The 16,778-nt window shown below is 38.3% G+C and overlaps 1 protein-coding gene across 1 annotated transcript in view; it reads right to left on the bottom strand.

Annotated features, from left to right (window-relative positions):
• Window positions 1–16,778, bottom strand: part of LOC129718649 (uncharacterized protein DDB_G0283357) — a 272,216-nt gene that overhangs the window by 169,945 nt on the left and 85,493 nt on the right. Inside the window, exon 2 of the mRNA XM_055669632.1 lies at window positions 9,164–9,675. Within this exon, the coding sequence (XP_055525607.1) occupies window positions 9,164–9,556 (393 nt within the window). The 5' untranslated portion in view covers window positions 9,557–9,675. The remainder of the gene's footprint in view (window positions 1–9,163; window positions 9,676–16,778) is intronic.

Here is a 16,778-nt window from a genome sequence, read left to right as displayed (position 1 = left end):
ATTATGGCCGACAAATGGTACATTGCGTAGTGATTAGTTCAAACAGTTTTTCCATCTCTTCAAGATGCCGCTTCAGATCGTTACTCTCCGAATACTGTATGTCGATCACTAGGCATAAGTTTAGGTTCTGGTCTTCTAATGCTTTCTTCTGCCGTAGTGCAATTCTTGGTCAATCTTCTTTGGTTCGTTAAGACGAGTAGCGTTATGGTAGCCAAAGTATCCTGATCACCTTGCTATTAAGCGTCGGTTAGCGAATCCGGAGCAACGTCTCCCACATAAGTCTCGAGTTCATCGCGGACCAGGAGCATTTGAATACTGAACATTCAGCTCTTGGAATTGGCGTTGTACAGCTTTTCAATAGCGAACTTGTTTCCGTTCATCTTGAGGTCATCCGGTAAATAAAAACACGATTTCTTCAAACAATTAGCATCGTGAAGACTACCAACTTGAAAAACTCATAACCTATTGAATATAAAAATCTGCACAGTTTGAGATTCAGAACGGTAATAAACAAATTTTCTCTTTATTGACATTAAATTGGTAACTAGGGTTCCAACGAAAATGATATTTCATTTAATTAACCCCGAGTAATTAATTTAAATTGGTCTCCACTAATATTAGCATTAAGTTAGGTTAAAACTAGGATAGAATCCTCACCCTTCAAGTATGAATGAAAAGTGAAAGCGAGTGTGAAAAAATAAAAATGATATCTGGAGTTTATTTCCGATTTCTTAGCTTGATCTCGATTCCGGGAATACTCATCTTGGATGCTATGTACAGGTCGTTTCACGATGCTTTCAAGAAACTGGAAACTGGTCGCCATATTTAGTTTCTAAATGGTAGGGTAACGGGGGTGTTTTGGCCCACATGCATATTTTGGTCCACCCGGTAACATTTTACGCATTTTATCTGATAAATTCAATGAATATTAGAAAACTATGTATGCAACATTGAATAACACACCTAAGAATCATACTAGACTTTAATTTTCGGCGGAAAACTGGCTCTAGGTAGTGTTATTTTGGAATTAGTCCATACATATTCAAAGTCATAGCTGAGTCAACCCGAAGCCAAGAGGAAGTGGTAATATACAAGTCAACGTCCGGAAGCTATTGTAACAAATATGTATGCTTTTGAAACAATTCGTTGTTGTAGTAACATCAATAAAATGTCATATAAACAGTTTGTATACTCTAACATGTTGGAAAAAGTTGAGATCGAAGTAAGCTGTGATCAAGAACGGACGTGAAAATGTTTCTCGTCGGAATTTTTCATCGTTTTTTCAAGTTTTTATAGGTTATATATTTTCTATCTGGAAAAGTGATGTGTCTACGTTTATTGAATGAAGGCCGCTGTTGTTTCGGTGTGAATTCCGAGTGTTTGATTTGAATCGCGATGAAGTGTTCCTAGGATTGTCGAGTACGGTTGGGGATAGTGCAATATTGTCGACGTATTTTATTTAGCCTTCCCGTCGCGTAATCGTTATATTTTAAGTGCAAAGGGTGGAGTAAAAGGTAATACGAAATGTGGCGGTTTCGTAATATCGGTTAGAGTGACGGCAATGTTGAAATCCGTGAAAGATTCGTGCAATTTTGTGGCTAATTTGTGAGAGCTGCATTTCTTTTTCGGTGGCGGAGCACGTTTCCCGCTAGCCCTTGCCTTGTCATAAGTGTGTGTGTGAGTAAGTGCAAGTGCAAGGTGAACAAGGAAAAGCGAGAGAAATGCGAGTGCAGGATGACCGTTGCTCTTGCGTGCGGCACTTTCTCGCACTAGCAGGATAGTTCAGAGAGGACGCGGGAATTAAAGGATAAGTATTAGTGTTGGTCAACCCGGTGGCATCACTGACGTTTACGTACAACATAAGTGAAGCCAGCATTAGCTGGATCACTGGATCAATTTTACATGCAATTTGACAGCTGATTCATCGAAACAAGAAAAAAACGTTGTTCATACGTGCACACAGTGTCGGTGTTCAGCGGCAGTGTACTTACGTGTTGTTTTCGGTAATATGTTTATTACACATAACGTCGAGAGGTTTACTTGATAAAACAAAAATTAAATGCGTTGCATTGTTATAGAATGTACACAACGTTTGCTCTTGCCGATTGCGAATGGCGGTGTTTCTTGCAGGTAGCTGGCAAACGTGCGATGACTTAGAGAATACCATCTCAATATATGTGTAAAAGAGAAAGCGCCTGTGTGTTTCAAATTTACGAAGCTAAGCCAAGCTATTTTTTAATATTTAAATTGATTCAAACCGCATAACTCTCTACAACATATATTATGCTTTGCTCGTCACGCTTACACTGCTGTGTGAACAAACCTTCAAGAACATAAATGAGACTAGCGCCACTGTCTTTCACGGCAGCTTCAGTAAACAAGACCGATGCCACCGGGTTGGTGTTGGTGACGTTTTGCCTGTGTTTTTTGTTTGATTTGCATGGCAAAAGGGAACCAATGTTTTTTTTTTTTTGGTTTTTTTCTCTGCTTTCATTTTGAGCAGTTTTATGCCCTTGTTTTATGATTTTTCTAGCTTTTGAGTAAATACTGAAACACATAGACAATTTTTAATTTAATTAAGTAGAAATCTTGTCGGTTAGCATGGCAAATAAATTTTGATTGCAATTATTTTGGCATTTTGTTGAATCTAATTAGTACTTAGTATTAGTAGTTAGGTCTTGTTAGATATGCAGATTTGCATTTTTTAAAATTTTCTAGCTATGAATGCATGAAACTTTGCCAGTTTTTCATACTCAGTAGGTATCTTCGCTTCATTATTCAAGAAGTAAGTGGTAATCAACGCGAAATACCGTGTCTCCGCGTATGAGTCGGTAAGAGGGAATAGAGCGGTCGCGCATAACTTTCCGGGTGAACGTGTTTTCGGCCCAGGTAAGCTTTGCTCGAATATGGATTTTCGGTGTGTTGTGACTTCCGAGGTGTACCAAACCATTTATTCGCAGACTGTCCACTAGACCATCCCTTATTTTAGAAAAACGGGCGAAATCATGAATTCAACCTCTCAAAATGTTCGTCTTGACAAGCTGAAGAAAATGATATCTTGTTTAGGTCCCTACGATAACGCTAAGTGGTTCCCCAACGGACCTAAAGATATGGTAGTATGAGCGACCCCCACGTGGTGGTAAGCGAGCTACTATAGTGTACCAGCTAAAATTACCAACAAGCCGCTAAGTGCCAATCTGTCAATCGATGTTGTATGTAACACAGATAGTGCTATTTTTATATATAAGAGTTCATTCACATATTAGGTAACGATTTAAGGGGAGAGGGGGAGGTTTACCATGGAAGTTTTTTAGATAACTCATATTAATTTTTTTTACGAAGAGGAATACTGAGGAAGAGGCTAATAATTGCCAATTCAAGCTTTACGTAATATTTGAATGGTCCCTGAGTTCATTCATAAGTATGAATGGTTTCATTGTATGTGTAAATTAATCAAAATATTTTCGAAGATTCGACAACGCGCTCACTGATACAAGTAACAACGCTTAGTCTTACTTCAATTCTAACAACTGCAAATAGTGGAAATGGCGCATAAGCTAAGAAGTGTAAGTATTGTTAAATTTGTGGGACCAGAATGTGAATTCATAACTGGAGCACGCCTCCCAACGATACGCCAAGTATTGGCTGCGTTTTATTATCAGCTTCGATCAGCAAAGCTTTCTATTAGAACTAGTGCAAGGTATATCGTTGAACAAGTGTTGTGCTACTAGCGGAAAACAAAAATACCCATAATCCAGGAAATACATTGCATTACGAAAGTCGAATTACTCTATGCTGAACTATCTGCAATTTGTAAACATTTATCACGGAAAAATAGCAAAGCGCAAATGAAAGAGAAAGCTCTCTTCTGTAATAAGCTTGATAACCTTTTCGATGTGTCTAAAAGTATGGCGAAGGAAAGGGATCCGATAGTGATGAAAGCTCTTTTGGAAGAAATACAATTTTTCGAGGACTAAAAAGGAACCCGAGTAAGCACCTTCGCAGGTATCGATGGAGTTCTGTCTGGCAGAATCCAGAAAAAACTGAAAGCAGACCGGCGTAAGAAAGAGAAGCAAAAGCTATTGGAGGATCGCCGGAAAAAGAGTGAATTTCAGTCGAAAATCGGTAATATTCGTTTTAGTTTCATAAAATATTTAAAACCAATAGTTTTTTTTTTGCACATATATAGTCAACGCCGTAAAATTCGGCTTACCCGGTGAAGATTTTGAGGATACAGATAAAGACGAGGAATATCAACCATCGCAGCGCATCTCACAGAGAATCAGAGGAACACGAAACGTTATGACAACTGAATTGCTACAAGCTCTTGATGCTGCAAAGGTCAGTGCGGATTCTGCCACAGTAATTTTGGCAGCAGCGAGCAAATAATTTGGAATCGACTATTCATCGTGAGCGTGACAAACACCGATCCGACTTAGCTCAACATTTGATTAACTATTTCGATCCAGACGATAATCTAACGGTTCACTGGGATGGTGAAGTGGTAAATTCGTTGACAGGACGAGGTCTAGTTGACCGACAAGCTGTACTTGAGACGGGCAGTAACACTACCTAGCTACTTGGCGTTCCTTTTCTTGAAAAAGGCACAAGCAAAGCCAATGCCGAATCTGTCGTTGAACTGTCAAAAAACTGGAACATTTCTGATCGTATCAAAGCAATGTCCTTTGATACCACCAGTGTGAATACAGGTAATTCTATGCCATTCAAATAACATAACAACAATGTGATAACTAATCTCAACATGAATATTCAACACAGGAAGGAAAAATGGGGCTGCTTCTGCACCACGCAGTGACCTCAAGTTCGTGGCTGATCTGAAAAAATTTGAATCTTTCCATCCGGAAGCATCTGCTGCTGCTCAGCGAAAATTCCTGGGCCATTTGTGGTATTTGAGCGAGGAACTACTTGGCTTGGCTGTATTTGATACAGGTCTATCGTTTGAGGTGCGAGAGAGTGTTGTCAAGGTTTTTTTTTTTCTATTACCATTAGACAAGGTGATGATAATCCAGCTAAAAAACGAAGCCTCACTGAATTGAATGCACCGCTGCAAGAATTGGTTACGACCAATACTATGAAATTTTTCAAAGTATTAGGAATTGAAACGAATTTCTTCGAACTACCGGCAAAGAACTGGGATTCCAATTTTGCGTATCAAAGGGGAGTAGAAATTGTCAATAGTCTCACAGTAGTAAACGATCATGCTGAAAGAGCTATTAAGTTGATGCACTGCCGCTACCCGCATAACTATCCCATACTGATTTTGGTCACTTTTGAGTTATCATCGGGAATCGACTTAATTGTTATCATATTTTCTGGAAAAAATAAAGATTGATACTTTTGTATGGAAAAGCAAAAGACAACCCTGCAGAACTTTGTTGGATCATAAAACAAAATGACTATATTGGTTTTTATTCAAAAACAGTTTTTTTTTCGGTAAACCGACACATGTGATAACCGATCTACTTGCTTCCTGGTATCTGTATAGCGCTTATAGTAGCGTGCTCGCCACCGCGTGAGGGTCGCTCATACTATCATATCTTTAGGTCCGTTGGGGAACCACTTAGCGTAATCGTAGGGACCTCAACAAGATATCATTTTCTTCAGCTTGTCGAGACGAACATTTTGAGAGGTTGAATTCATGATTGCGCCCATTTTTCTAAAATAAGGGATGGCCTACTGTCCACCCGTAGGTTCTATTCCAGCACGCAGTGATTCGGAGTAGGTTCCAAATATCGCAATTATTTGCAATTAATATCAGGATTATACGCGACTCGTCAGTCAACGCACACATCCTTTTTTTCTTTTTCTTTCTTTTTTCGTTCGTTTCAAACGGCGATGGCCAAGCAAATAGGCCGTTTTTGAAGTTCTCTTGCTGACCGCTTGCAGTGTGTGTTGAGGGCCAATATATATACTTTTTTCTTGTTTTTGGTTAATGCATATATGGTTGCTTCGTAACATTGTGTAGTCAGCTGAGATAAATCAATGAGAGATACGTTTCGGTAGTTGCATAATGACTTCATAAACAGATTTTAGAATATTTGAGTCTGTCTTGATTAGGTTATAGGTCCGGTATCCTTGCGTGCGCTTTATTTTTGCGGTGTTACATCATCAACCGGAATGAGTTCGGATCGCGTTATGATTTCCGTAAAAGATATAATGAACTCGTACGCGCGATATTTGGTATTATGTACCCGGTATTAGAACTCAGCGCATCGTTAACCAAAACGAAATCTGCTGCAAACCTTACCCTTTTCTCCAACATCCCAGTGATTTCTCGTGGAAGTGCAGAGGTGTTCTCGGCTTCAAAAAAAAAAACGAGTATCACGTCAACATATTCCTATACACACTCCTTCTTTGACCTGCATTCGGATGCGGCCGGCGCTGGTATTGCCTAACATAAAGATTAAGATCACCAGTTTTTACACATTGAGGATGAATGTTAATCCCAAGCATCATCTATTGGTTCTCTGTGTAATTACAGCTGATCTGGCAATAACGGAGTAGCAACCGCGGGCGGTCAATCATGCTCATGCACATGCTCTAACATGTGGGAAAAAGTTGAAAAAGTGGTTAAACGCATGGCCGAAATATGTTTCCCTCTTTCTGAAGCGAACATATTTCGGCCATGCCAAGTTTTGACATCTCTTTGTTTACCGTTCGTCCGTTGCACGTGAACAATGAACAGCTTGCGACAATTTACAGGTAATTACTTCCTAATTTATCACATTTAACGATATGAAATTGGATGAGAATGCCTGTCAAACCGCTATAAGCCAAATCATTTAATTTTTAAATGCCCAAAATTTACAAAAATTCACAGCAGAAGGATGTTCTCCTCAAACCCACTATTTTTGCTCTAAAAATACCGATGATGATCTTAAATATAATTAGTCCGAACTATTTCCATACACGTCTTTAGATATAAAGTTGGGCCAAAGTAAAAGTTTGGTGGACCAAAATATGTTTTTAGTACTTCCTATTGGATGGTATTTGACAACCATAGAAGTGTATTCGAGAAACCGAAAGTTGCACTCTGATTTTTCGGACTTTGGTTTGTGGTTCTTGGTTCTGATACCATTAGATCTTAGAAAAACCTTGTAACGAGTTCGTTAAAGAAAAATGTGCGCTTGAGAGGATGGCGTTGGAAAAATTATAATATTTCTTGACATCGGATTCCCTTTTAATAACACACTTTTGCTTCAACTGATTTCAGCTACAATTTTATTATCAATTTCAAAACCTCTGGATCTACAACTATATTATCATAATTTAAGGATTTCAAAATTTTTGGATTCAAAGATTTTAGAACCTCAGAATTCAAGGTTTTTGGACTTTAAGTTCAGCGTTTTTAGGATGAGTCTATCATTCATTCTATCATGGAATTTTAAAGCCTACATGATATTTAGAATTTACATGAATTTATATAAATACCTCTTAAGATATCAGAATTTTAGGATACTGGGCATTTTGAAATTTAATATATTAATATGCTATTAGGATTTACATTTCAATTCGCTTAATTTTATATGGTTCCTGGATCTTTGAATTTTATTGTTAAAATAATAAGATTTTTTGAAGTTTTAATTTCAAGTATCACAGAATTTTATACATTTTGGAATTGCGGATTTGGAGCTGAAAGATATTCGGATTTCATGGTTGCAAGAAGTTAGTTCTATGGACTCCAAAATTTTCGGGATTCTAAGATATAGGATTTTTTTTAATGATTTTTGTTTATTTGATTTATACTTTTCGATAATTGTGATATAAGGGCTTGAGATTTTGATCGGAATTCAAGAATTAGAGCTTGTGGATTCAAAAAATGCACGATTTTAATATTCTCGAAAATTTAAACCTTTTTCATTTTTGGACTTGAGGATTTTTGATTCTGGGATTTTAAAATTGTACGATTTCATGAAGTTCTATGCTATGATTTTATTTAAAGATTGCAGCATTTTGGGAGCTGGCGTCTTAGAAATTTGGGAATTGGGTTGTTTTGCCATTTACGGATGTCTTATTTTTATATATCAGCGAAAAAAACGTAATTTTTTTAGCAAAACGTATTTTTTTTTAAATTTTTAAAATATATCTTGAAGGATTTTTCTCAGCTTTCCAGTGGTGGTGTCGAACTTTAAAATCGTTTAACGCGCACTGTCTCAAAACACGTCCCAAGATGACGGCAATTTTTTTTCTACTTCAAATGAAAGTTCTATCATTTTTTTACAAAACTAAGTTCTGTTTGTAGGGGGGAGACAAAGACAACCTTAAGAGATATCAAAGATCAAAGATAGCTCAGAATACAACGTTTTGGAAATCCTATCCTTTTTGAAAGAGCTTTTTTTTTCCTTTTTGAAAGAGCTCCAGTGGCCCGGTTTCAGCGGGAATCGCTCAGCTTATGATTGTTAGGAATTTTGGTTGTTAAGGATTTCGGAATCTTAGGTATAAAGGATTAAAGTTCTTGGGTGTTTCAATATTTTCGTAAAATCAGACTTTATGAATTCAGGGGCTTACAAGATTTAAAATATTAGGACAGTTTAAAAAAGTTGCAACTTCAAGGTTTTAGCTACAATTGTATTAATTCATGATGTATTGATTTATGGATTTCACTAGTTCACAACTATAACATCAATATTTTGAGAGTTTTGAAATTTGAAGATTTTAATTGGAGTTAGGATATTTCATGCCAAGATCTTCATAATTTAATCTATTGTTTTACTATTTTGTCCTCTCGTTGCTACAAATTCTTGAGATTTTAGGCTTTCAAAAATTGTGGGAATTATTGATAGGGATCTTTGTTTTGTTATATTATCGCTTTCATGTAGGTTCTAAAGTTTCGAGATTTGGGGATTGTAAGGTATCAGGGTTTCAAGGTTATTACACAATACTGTTTAAAAATTCCTGAAGATCAAATGCCTTACTAAGGATTATACGAATCAAGGATTTCAGCTTTGACATTTAAGAATTCCATAAACTAGTATGTATCACAGAGACCTCCCCATCGCAGCAGGCTGACTAGCGCTGCGGATCGGGTCAAAGTGAACGAGAGTCGGCTAATTGAAACAAAGTAAACATCAATCGTAGTTCAAAAGCCGCACTCAGCCTTAATCTCTAGCAGTCCGGTTACAAACCCCCGCTCGCTACCCACCTTATCCTCTAGGATGTTGGAGAACACATCGACGTGGTCGTCCTCCTCGTTGAGCATCGCGAAAAAGTCTTTGAAGCTGTCGGGAAAGGACGCCGGAAATTGCCCGGTGGCAACGGCAGGAGCGGTGGCAATCGCGCGACCATCCGTCGCTGAAGCGGACAAACTGCCACCGGTCGTGGCAAAATGGTTTGTTTGTCCATGCTGCTGCTGCTGCTGCTGTCGGTGCGGCGGCGGTGGCAACTGTTGGTATTGGAAGTGATGATGCGGATGATGATGTTGCTGCTGTTGCTGCTGTGCCTGCTGTTGTAACAATTCCGGTGGTTTTTGTTGACTCGGCTGGTGTTGCTGTTGCCTAACATCTAATCTGTTACCGCCACCATCCATGATGGTCATCTCCTGTGCCGGTTGGTGTTTACTTTTCGGTTCATTTACTGGAACAGCGGACGACGGCGGTCGGTGCGGGCCGGAGCACCATTTCCGTGTGGTCGTTGATCGGTGCTACGGGTGCAGAGCTGGAAGAGGACGGAAAATGCGAGGCGTTAGAAATGATGGCAAATTTACGCGCTTTTATCGGTTTTTATAGTGGCTTAATAAAAGCTTGGCAGACGGTGTGTTTCTAATAAAAAAATATTATTAAAACTGGCTTAATTTAATATGAAACGCTGAAATACGATTTTTTGTTAAACTTCCAACGTCAGCAGTGAAAAACTTGGCCCAAAAGAACAACAGAAGTAATTTTCTGTTTTTCCAGTTAAAAACAACATTCGGGCAATGTCGAATATGCACGAGTTCGCAAGCATGTCAAATAAACGTCAATTGCGCTGATCTTCACAGACGAACCTCTACATGGAGAGCGCAGTGAAAGGCCAAAAAGCGTAAAATTAATTTATGCCGGCGTTGGGAGGAAGGGTATCGGAGTAGGCATTCACACAATGTATTTTGGCCTGTCACAGGAGCGCGACAGCAAGCCAAATAACGGTAGAAGTGGCTTTTGTTTTCCTTCGCCCACTTGCATATAAAAGCGAACGCAGAAGCGAAATTCGCTGATCCTTGCACTGTTTGAATGGGTGGTGTGGTGAAGGTAGGAAGAAAACATAAGGATAACAATATTACGGCAGCACTGGTAGGAGACGCCGTCGCCACCGCCTGCCTAGTTAATAACGGTTTAAATATTTAAACGTTAGCAAACGCTAATGCTGGCTGTGTGATTCTTCCTAATATTGAAGGTTTATAAAGTGTTTCTATCCCGCAATAAAACAATACCTGTCACTTTGTTTTTGATCGGGATTTTTTCTCCACATTCACGACGGTGCGATTTCTTCCAGACGCCTACACAGCAGTAGCAGTGATCAATTTCGGCTTGCCTTTGGGGAAAACTTATGGCTCTAATGGGATTAAAGAACTTACCGGCTTTCTTCGATCTGATTTTTGACGTAAAAAATTTATTGAGTTTGATTTGATGATTATTTTACTATTATATAAGCGACGACGCAATCTCCGCCACTTGTTACGATTGCGGCATTTATCAAACTCACCCTTCCAGGAAGCGAGCGAAAGTGAGGTTAGCGCGATAATGGCGTGAGCCCACGCGATAAAAAATATCGCTCACATAAAAAATCCTTTGTTCACAGTAACCAACGCTGGGGTGTTTATTACCGGTTGCTTTAATAAAATTATCATTCCGCACAAGGTGCAAAAACCTTTAAAACAAACCAGCGTCACATCCCCCCTCCCCAACACAGCAATTAAATGTAAGGCAGTAGATAGCAGCCAACAGTCAGATCACGTTCTGCTGCCGCTTTCGACGAAAAAACGAGACCCCCGAGAGGAAGGAGGATAAGCTTCGAATTTCTCGTTAAACAAGATTACACTTGTGAGGACGGGCGGGCTACCGTAGAGCACGTCAATGACGGTTTCGGAGATATCCTTCCATCTCTATCCATTCATCCATCGTCGTCTTCGTGTTCATTAATTGGATTTATTCCGAAGGGTGGGAACGGGATTGCTGGAGGCATGTTTGGCAGTGTAAGGAAAAACCCTCTAGTGGCCTCCGATTGCCCCGGGAAAGAATCCCATTGAATGTGATAATGTTTATGATATGACATGCCGGATTATGTATATTTACAACCGCCAGGGAAAATTCTTGACGCTAATTTACCCACTGGAAAAAGGGACGCGTCTTTTGAAAAGCCGTTAGATTATGAATATTTGTTTGGACCTAATATCGTGGCTACAAGTTGAGTAACGTGATTTTTAATCTGGCCACCAGAAAATAAGACGCCATTAGGAGCAATTTCTGATGGAGGGTAATCGGATGGAATAATCCGAACGCTTTGTTGATTGATTTTTGACATATTCCTGTTGCTCGCGGCAAGCAAGTTGTGGGTTTGGTTTTTCTGCCTACTATTTTATTCAAGAAGACTGAAACCTAGCAGTGAAATATCTTCCCTACGGTGATAAGGATTTGTGTATTCGAAGCAGTAGCTCAGATGATAACCTGTTTGAAGATACAATTCAGGTACACACGCCTTTGATCACCTTCTGTCAATCATTGGCTTTGGCTGGCTTAAAGATGAATTGCTTTACGGTTTTTCAGATCCCCATGGAATGCACGCTTTTAAGTTAAATTGTTTTCGACGTGCAAACCACTACACAATGGTCCAGAAACCAAATTTAGGGGAAAATTTGGATCTTTACAAGACAAACGTTTTGCAATGCTGAAATTGTAGATATCTCAATCTTATTCAAAGTCATTGACAATTTTTCGTCAAAGAAACAGGCCTTTTTTATTTGCTAGTCGTGCTATTTAGAAACAACCCAAAAAAAAAAAAACTTTTGATCTCATTTTCGAGCTTCTTGTTACTTAAATACAAAAATGATCACAGTCTTTAACCCTTTATAAGGCAGTGGCAACTATATTGCCACCAACGAAAAAAAAAGGTTTTTCACTACACCAGAAATATTGTTTATTATTGGCAGATCTTCCACCATCTTTCTCGCGGATTATTGTTCAGGTTTGCAGAAAATTATACACAATCGAAACCGGAAGATATTCGCTTTCAACATGGTTTGCCGTGAACTATTTTCCAAAATTATTATGCGAACTATACAATGCGTATTGAGAAAGCTCCTTATTTTCAACAGAACTGGGCATGCATGAACAAAACAAAAAATACAGGCTCAACAAGGAGAGAGAGAGAGAGCTTACTTATACATACTTTCATTTCTGTCTGAACTTGTTTGTTGTGGAGTAAGAGAGCCTCGAAAAAATTCCCAACATTTATTTGTCACTCGTTACGAAGCAGGTGAAAGAGCTAAGAGCTAAGAACAATGGCTTACTATGCGTAAGGTACTATCTTGCTATCACGAGCACAACCAGCCGAAGTGTGAACGTATGTTAAATTCCGAAGAGAAGCATTCACGGCCCAGACCCGGTTCGGCGCCAGTCCGGAAACAGTGTGAATCGCGCTTAACATGTTCCATTCTCCCAGTTGGTCTCGAGGTGCGATGCTGGCCTAACAAGCCAGTCGTCGTAGGTTCGAGTCTCGGCTCGGGAGAGACTGTTAGTGTCCATAGGATCGTAGCGCTAGCCCCGTAATTGTCCTGTACACTTAACAGTTGGCTGCGAAGTCTTTGTATAATAAAAAAAAGGTTGTGTTCCGAATCGGAATGTAGCACACAAGGCTTTGCTAGGGCTACGTTCCAGCATGTGATACTATATAGATTCTTCACCCCACTCTCGGCTGACGTTGCACGAAGCAAAACTGCGTTCAGCAACTCAGTAATTGACAGATCGCATGCGTGAGTCGGTGAAGGAAGCATTTTCGTTTTCAAGCACGTTTTTTCAAGCGCTTCTAGTCAAGTACTTTTATTCAAGTACTCCGCTTTCAGACTATGTGATGCTTATTCGGCGTATTTATTGGAAATTAGAGAAGCAAGTATACAATGGGTCACTTAGAATTAGGAATCCTAACACCAATAAATAAGACAGAGCTACGCAGGGCGGATGTTGTGGTAGTTCGTTTGGTTCAATAGGAAGTTTTTACAAAAGAGTATGATGCTTCAACACAGAACAAACCGGTGCCAAGACAATCGACCCTTCGTTGGTTTTATCCAGGACTTTCTGGTTTAGGTGGACGCTTAGGAAAACCGCATAAATCAGAAAAAAGGAAACATTTTATGGTGTTGCCCGCTCGACATCAAGTTTCAAAATTTACTACTCAACTCTCGGCCCTTGACATAGCTGACAGATGATCCCAACGATTTGGAACCGCTGACTCCAGCCACTTCTTGGTTGGCGGCTCGCTTCATGCTGTACCAGACAATAATTTTGTAGAAATACCCAAGAATAGAAGAAGAAGGTGCAAGAACTTTGGAACCGCTGGCGACTGGAATATTTGGTTATCTTTAAGGACGATCCAAACGTTGTTAATCACCTTTACCAGTTAAAGTAGGTAGGCTGTTAGACATCCAAGAAGAAAATCCCTCTGATTCGATGGCGCATGGGACGTATCAAACAGACGCATGCAGGAACTGATGGCGTGGTGAGAGTGGTAACACTTAACCCTCTAGTGCTCAGTGCCGCCTTTAGATGGTCTTCAGTTAAACCTCTGAAAAACTTCAATAAGAACGTAAAAAATGTTCATGAAGCTTTATATTGGTTTTTTAAAGTCCGTCTAAAAACTAATTTGGGCACTAGAGGGTGAAAGTCGAAAGGGAAATCCTCGATCGACCGGTGGAAAAAAAATTATTTGTTACCAGTGGCAACGAGTGCTGTATCCGTGGAGAACGAGGATTTGAGTGGATGGTTCAGAAATTCATAATTTCAGCGGGGTCAGAATGTTCGAAAATAATACCACTGTCCGAGTTTCCTCTGTTATCAGCGCAGCATTATCACCAGCTGCCGTTCATCGATTGGGCATTGATTGCTTTCCCGCGCTTGCAAAGCGTCGCTACAGCTATATTTAGGAAGCAGTCAACGGCGTTTTGTCAGCTCAGTATTATCTGAATTTAGAGGATTCAAAAATTATAGGATTGTAGGGTTCTTATATTTCAACTCATTAGGATTAAGTGACTCTAGAAGCTTAGGTATTTATCCTTCTAGAATTTGACAGCGTATTCTCGATTAAGATTTAAGAATTATAGGTTAGGGTGCCATTTACTTATATGGGGAAAAAAGTAACTAAAAAATTAAAGAAAAACCTTACACAAACTGTTCACCTACCCGAAAAAACATCCTGTGCAAAGTTTTATCTCGATCGGACTTAAAACGGATTGGCGCAAAGCGATTGAAGTTTGACCTTAAGAAATTCTAAAAATCCCAAAAATCGTGAATTTTTTTCTTCAGATGAAACCGGATCTTGACGCGTCATGCATTTTTTAACCATCTGTCCCAAAAAAAAAGCACAGGGTGTTTTTTCGGGCAGGTGAACATTTTGTATGGGGTTTCTAAAAATGACCATTTTGGTTGGCACCCTATTATAGAAATTAGGAATCTTAAAATTTTACGGCATTAGAATGTGAGGTAGATTCAAAGGTCGTTATATCAAGAGGAGAATTTGGGAGTTTGTAATCTTAAGATCTTTCTTCAGTCCGGGATTTCAGGATTTGATGATTTTTTAAGACTTATGGTTTTGGATTTTCTGATCTGAAGCTCTGGGATTTCAAAGGATTCTAAGGTTTTTCAATTTTGAAGAGTTTTGGAGTTTTTTTTTATTTTAGAGGTTTTGGTTTTTTGATTTTATGATTCTGTGATGTCATGCTTCCAAGAGCTTAAGGATTTCGAGTTCAAGAATGTCAGCATTTTGGGATTACGTGATTTTTAGTTATGGATCGTAACATTTTGAAATTTTTGAAGCTTATAAAAGTCACGAATTTTGAGATTGTGTCATATGATGATCAAAAGATATTAAAGTTTTGAGATTTCAACAGTTTTAAATATCAAAATTTCGGGGTTTCCTGATTTTCGTGTTCAAAGTTTTTTTGGACTTCGTAATTTAGGGATTTTAGCAATTCAAGAACATCGGATTTTAGGTTTTTTAGATTTTCTGAATTTTGGATTGGAAGAGGAGAATTTAAAGGATGTCAACTTTTCTGAATTTCGGGTTTGAAGTATTTTAGGATCTTAAGATCTTGAGATTTCTGGTTCTTGGGACATAAAGATTTTAAAGTTTGGAGCGTTTAGAATTTCAGTTTTGTAGGACTTTAATGAGGATTTTGGGGTTTATGGGTTGAAAGATCTCGGGATTCTAGGATTTCGAGATACGCAATTCGAAATTTAAGGTTTTAGGAATTAAGAAATGTAGGAATTCATAATTGTAGGATTACTGTGTTATGAATTTGAACCCTTTGGGAGCTTAGGATTTAAAACTGTTTTTTGTGATTCTATAATTCTTGGATTCCATGATTCTAAGAGCTTATGATTTTAGAAAATAAAAAACTTAGGATTTCGGGTCTTAGAATCATATGATTTTCAGTTTGTTAATCGTAAAATTTTGAAATTTTTGGTTCTTATAAATGCCGCAAATTTAAAGATGTTTAAAAATTTCAAGCTTTCAAGATATCAAGAGTTGAATAATTTAAGGAATTTAACCATTTTTTTCGAGAAAAAAAAACAATTCGTTGAATTTTTTTTCAACGTGTAGCACCTTGTTTATTTCATAAAAGAAGAAATTTTCAAAAATCCCTGTTAATCAACAACAAAAAAAAACATATTTGTTTAAAAGAAATACCAATTATTTGTGGAGTGATGGCCGTTTCCCCGAAACGTTGTTTTTTGCAGAGGTTTGCGGAGGTGTTTACGACAGCGATGCTGCAAATCAACTGAAAAAAAAAACTCAAAAAAAACTCATATTATTTCATTAGTTTAGAAGTGTCCCGGGTATGAGAACGACCATTTCCATGAGTATTTGATTTTCAGTCCAAAAGGGAACGTTTTTCCTGACTTGAGCCCTGGAAATTGCTTTAAATTTATTTTTTCATCCAAGGTGAACTTCGTGTATCAGTAATCGTTCAACTATCGGGGAATTCAATGAGAACCATAAAAAAGATGAAGAAAATCGGTTCAGTGGTTTACTAAAATCGTAAACACGGCAAAGTCATTTTTTGAGAAACACTATTCCGAGATAAACGCGCATGAAATTTCAAGTTTAGCTAATGCGGCCGTAACGAGGCGCGCTTGAAATCGCTCAGATCTTCATGAAAATTTGTGGAAATGTTCTTAAGAAGTTGTACTTTAAAATAATGCAATAAAAAAATTGGTTTTATTTTTGAAAACTAAAAAAGTATATAACCCCTTAAAGATTTCGGGATTTGATTTTCAGGCTTAAGGTTACCTTGGATTTCGTCCTTCAGATTTAATTTTATTTTTTAGATATTCTGAATTTTTGATTTGGAGAAGGATCCTCAGGACGGCATCTTTGAGAGGTTTTGAACTTTGGGATTATAAAATTTGAAAGTTTCAAAATATTAAGAATATGAGACTGTCGAGTTTCTAGGATTCTAGGAAATTAAAGCTTTGGAATTTTCAGATCTAAAACTTTCGGGTCTGCAAGGTTCTAGGAATTTCAAACTTTGCGACTCTGGTATTTTAGTACTTGAAGCGTGCGGGTTTAAA

Source organism: Wyeomyia smithii, chromosome 1 (assembly GCF_029784165.1).
Source record: "Wyeomyia smithii strain HCP4-BCI-WySm-NY-G18 chromosome 1, ASM2978416v1, whole genome shotgun sequence".
Lineage (NCBI taxonomy): Eukaryota > Metazoa > Arthropoda > Insecta > Diptera > Culicidae > Wyeomyia > Wyeomyia smithii.
Note: the sequence above shows the minus strand (reverse complement) of the source record. Positions and strands in the feature narration are given on the sequence as shown.